Genomic DNA, 3,646 nt, shown 5'->3' with positions numbered 1-3,646 from the left:
TGTGTCATGCGCAGAAACCAAAACTCGTCGAGCATCGTCACGATCCCCATAAAAAATGCGTTGCGAAATCTGTCTAATGGATCAGCTGATCTCGAAATCGAAACATCGAAAGCCGAAAGTAAACAAAAGTGGATTTGGATTTGAACTTTGATGAACTTTTTGGATTTTTGGAAATGCTACCAAAGGATTAAAGATTAATTAAGTTAAAAGGATAAGGATTAAGAGAACCATGAATCTGGGATCAAAAGCTGTCTTTTGAGAGTAATGTACTCAGATAATATTAACTCCAGTACCTACCTTGAGCATAGACCATGTCCACTCCAGTCAAGTGAAGACCATGTCCAGAAATATGTATGATATTGTACTTGACCATTATCTCAAACTAAACAAAAAATAGTATTTGTTTCATTGCTACGAAATATAAGCGGTGCTGAAACCCATTTTTTTTCTCCTGTACCTGTTTGGTTTATTCTGTACATTTACCTATTTGGTACCAGATATGTACATAAGACTTTATTTAGACTGCAGGAGTAAAGGGACTTTTCAGTCTCATTCTGGCAGTATAAACAGGGTAGGTACATTCTATTCTATTTTTTTTCCAACTCCAGTTGTAGGTTTTCACTGAGGCTAATCTTCTAAAGAATCTAAAGAAAGGAAACCAATCTTCAATGGGCTATGACCAAATACCCCTCAACTACCTTACTCGTATGAGTGGTATTATTGCCCCTGTTATACTACACATCTTCAATACTTCAGTGCAGACCAAAACCTTTCCTGAAATATGGAAAAAAGCTCTCATCCGCCCCATACCTAAAACTAAGAACCCCTCCAGCGCCTCAGACTATCGACCCATCAGTCTACTTTGCTCTCTCTCCAAGGTGCTGGAGCGGCTTATACATCAGCAGGTCACCTCCCATATCAACCGGCACAACCTCCTTAACCCACTTCAATCAGGATTCCGCACTGGTCATAGTACTTGCTCCGCGTTGCTCAAAGTATCCGACGACATTCAGGCCGCCATGGACAAAACAATGGCGACCATCCTGATCCTGTTCGACTTCAGTAAGGCTTTCGACCTAGTTTCTCACAGAATACTACTGCAAAAACTAAGGACATTCGGCCTCGACCAAAACGCGATCGCCTGGTTTGAGTCCTACCTGTCTGGCCGCAGTCAGTGTGTTCTTGGGTCAAACACCGACAGATCAGGATGGAAACCAGTCCTATCAGGTGTTCCTCAGGGCTCTGTGCTGGGGCCCCTCCTCTTCAGTCTGTTTATCAACGACATTTCGTCTTGCTTTAATGGTTGTCATTATCATCTCTACGCCGACGACCTCCAGGTCTACCTGTCCTTCCGACCAGCTGATCTACCTCTTTCGGTACATCTCATCAACACTGAGATTCAGCTTCTGGTCACATGGGCCAAATCCCAAGCGCTCATCATCAACCCACAAAAAAACCAAGGTGCTGTTCATCTGTAGCCCTGGAGTTCGCCGCACCATTCCGCTGCCCATACCCCCCATTGAGGTTGATGGCAATAGGGTAGAAGTGGTCGATTCAGCAAGAAATTTGGGTATCATATTTGACAATGCCTTAAGCTGGGTCGATGAAGTCCCCAGAATCAGAAAAAATGTATTCGGTACCCTCTGGACGTTGAAACGTATTAAAAACTTCACTTCCCAAAATTCAAAAATAAAACTAGTGAAATCTTTCATCCTCCCCAAATTCGAGTACTGTGCTCCCCTGTTACACGGACTGACTTTGGAACTTTCCACGTCACTCCAAAGAGCCCAGAACTCCTGTGTCCGTTTTATATATAATGTCAGGCGCCGGGAGCACATTACACCGTACTATAACAGGCTCCAATGGCTCAGGATAGAAGATAGAAGGCGTATCCTAACACTCTCCGTGCTCTACAAACTCCTAAAATCCCGTTCCCCTCCTTATCTGTACGAAAAGTATCAATTTCGTACAGACGTGAGTTCCAGAGACACTAGATCCCACGAACTCCTCCTAGATAAACCGCGGCACCACACCCAATCCTACTCCAACGCCTTCCTCCTGTCCTCCATAGACCTCTGGAACGCACTCCCCCTACCCATCCTGAACTCACTCTCTTTCTTCTCCTTCAAAACACTTCTAGACAAGGCGGTCAGCGAAGGTCTCTTCAATCGTCCATAAAGCAAGCGGGAGGGTGTGTGTGTGTGCGTGTGTGTGTATGTGTGCGTGTGTGTGTGTGTGTGTGGGTGGAGTGGACATGGTCTTCCACTCCAGTCAAGTGAAGACCATGTCCAGAAATATGTATGATATTGTACTTGACCATTATCACAAACTAAACAAAAAATAGTATTTGTTTCATTGCTACGAAATATAAGCGGTGCTGAAACCCATTTTTTTTTCTCCTGTACCTGTTTGGTTTATTCTGTACCTTTTACCTATTTGGTATTAGATATGTACATAAGACTTTATTTAGACTGCAGGAGTAAAGGGACTTTTCAGTCTCATTCTGGCAGTATAAACAGGGTAGGTACATTCTATTCTATTTTATTATTTTTTTTTCCAACTCCAGTAGTAGGTAGGTTAAATTCGAATTGATCGAATTTGAGAATGATTCCATTGGGGTTGAAGCTATTTATTTATATTTATCTTGTTTAGACTGCTGGGGTAAAGGGACTTTTTAGTCTCATTCGAGCAGGATAAACAAGGTATATTCTATTCTATTCTATTCTAGGTTAAATTTGAGTTGGTCGAATTTGAGAATGATTCCATTGGGGTTGAAGCTATTTATTTATATGGAATGGACACAGTCCAAATTGAACTTTGCAAAGGTAGAAAATACAAAATGAAGAAAAAGAAAAATTCCCTATCTCCTTATTTTTCTTCTCTTTGACTTAGAAACCTCACCTAAGCACAACTGGTCTATTAGATTACTTCCCATGATTCTTCACCTCTTCCCTCAAGTGGGAGGGGAAATGAGTTAAATTTAAATTAGGTACATACCTACAGTAGAAGAAAGTAATCAACAAATAAAGGAGAAAACAAAGACTAAGAACTCCTTCATCAGCAGTCTAAATAAAGTACATATTTGTAATTGTAAAAACAGGAAGAAAAAAGAGAAGCTTAGACTGCGGAAGTAAAGGGACTTTTCAGTCCTATTCCAGCAGGATAAACAAGGTATATTCTATCGACTTCTTTTTCTTTGCCTTTTCCTGTGCACAGACAGGGTCAGCGTTTTTTGTCAGCCTCTCAATCAGCCCTAGGGTGTTTGCTTTGGGCTGACATTTGGTTTTGGCTATAAATTTTACGAGTGGATGCCCTTCACACTCAACCTTTGCTATTTCTTTAGCAAGGGAAATTCAGGCTAATCTACTCCCTGTTTAAAGTCCCCCAGCCATACTATTGACTATTCTATTCTATTTATCTTTCAGACTGATGATCTCACTTCACAGCAAGTCAAAGCTCTCATTCTCCGCATCAAGTTCTCTCGTCTCCTGTACCAATGTTTCCTCGTATTTAACAAAATTCAGGAGAACCCCGCAGTAGGGGAGATACAGAAGATATTAGTCACCTGCTCAGATTTGGTGCCCCTGATCATTGCCAGTATTCCATTGGGGACCCCTGCCCAAAATGGGGTAAGTTTTTTTTTTTT

At 41.7% G+C, this 3,646-nt stretch overlaps 1 protein-coding gene and 1 long non-coding RNA gene across 2 annotated transcripts in view; both read left to right on the top strand.

Annotated features, from left to right (window-relative positions):
* Positions 1–2,787: 2,787 nt before the first annotated feature.
* Positions 2,788–3,598, top strand: LOC113472167. The gene is made up of 2 exons (XR_003394597.1): positions 2,788–2,825; positions 3,426–3,598. It is a non-coding gene; the product is annotated as an uncharacterized LOC113472167 (long non-coding RNA).
* Positions 3,599–3,624: 26 nt separating this feature from the next.
* The window catches only part of LOC113472166 (TLD domain-containing protein 2-like), a 1,615-nt gene continuing 1,593 nt past the window's right edge, over positions 3,625–3,646 (top strand). Inside the window, exon 1 of the mRNA XM_026831798.1 lies at positions 3,625–3,629. Coding sequence (XP_026687599.1) covers positions 3,625–3,629 — 5 coding nt within the window. The remainder of the gene's footprint in view (positions 3,630–3,646) is intronic.

The sequence above is a fragment of the Diaphorina citri genome, unplaced genomic scaffold (assembly GCF_000475195.1).
Source record: "Diaphorina citri unplaced genomic scaffold, Diaci psyllid genome assembly version 1.1 scaffold4140, whole genome shotgun sequence".
In the NCBI taxonomy this organism is placed as follows: domain Eukaryota; kingdom Metazoa; phylum Arthropoda; class Insecta; order Hemiptera; family Psyllidae; genus Diaphorina; species Diaphorina citri.
The sequence above is the reverse complement of the archived record's forward strand: the minus strand, read 5'-3'. Positions and strand labels throughout refer to the sequence as shown.